At 43.6% G+C, this 243-nt stretch overlaps 1 protein-coding gene across 1 annotated transcript in view; it reads left to right on the top strand.

Moving 5' to 3' along the window:
• Window positions 1-243, top strand: part of LOC119585300 (solute carrier family 22 member 7-like) — a gene marked incomplete in the record, with an annotated part of 24,787 nt that overhangs the window by 22,401 nt on the left and 2,143 nt on the right. Inside the window, 1 exon segment of the mRNA XM_037933976.1 lies at window positions 146-218. Within this exon segment, the coding sequence (XP_037789904.1) occupies window positions 146-218 (73 nt within the window).

Here is a 243-nt window from a genome sequence, read left to right on the forward strand (position 1 = left end):
CCCTCCCTCTCTGTATATCTATCAATCTCTCGACGAGCATGTGTTTGTTTATAAATTTCACTCTCTGTTTATACACTAAATACAAGTTCATGACTGCCAACAAACCCTCGTTCCTTCTGTTAACCCAGTATCACAACTTTTCCAGGTACCTGCCAGAGTCCCCGCGCTGGCTTTTGTCTCAAGGGAAGATAAGTGAATGTGCCACGAATCTCTTGCTGGTATGGCGTTCACAAAGGAAACTTT

The sequence above is a fragment of the Penaeus monodon genome, chromosome 19, assembly GCF_015228065.2.
Source record: "Penaeus monodon isolate SGIC_2016 chromosome 19, NSTDA_Pmon_1, whole genome shotgun sequence".
NCBI classification, from domain to species: Eukaryota; Metazoa; Arthropoda; class Malacostraca; order Decapoda; family Penaeidae; genus Penaeus; species Penaeus monodon.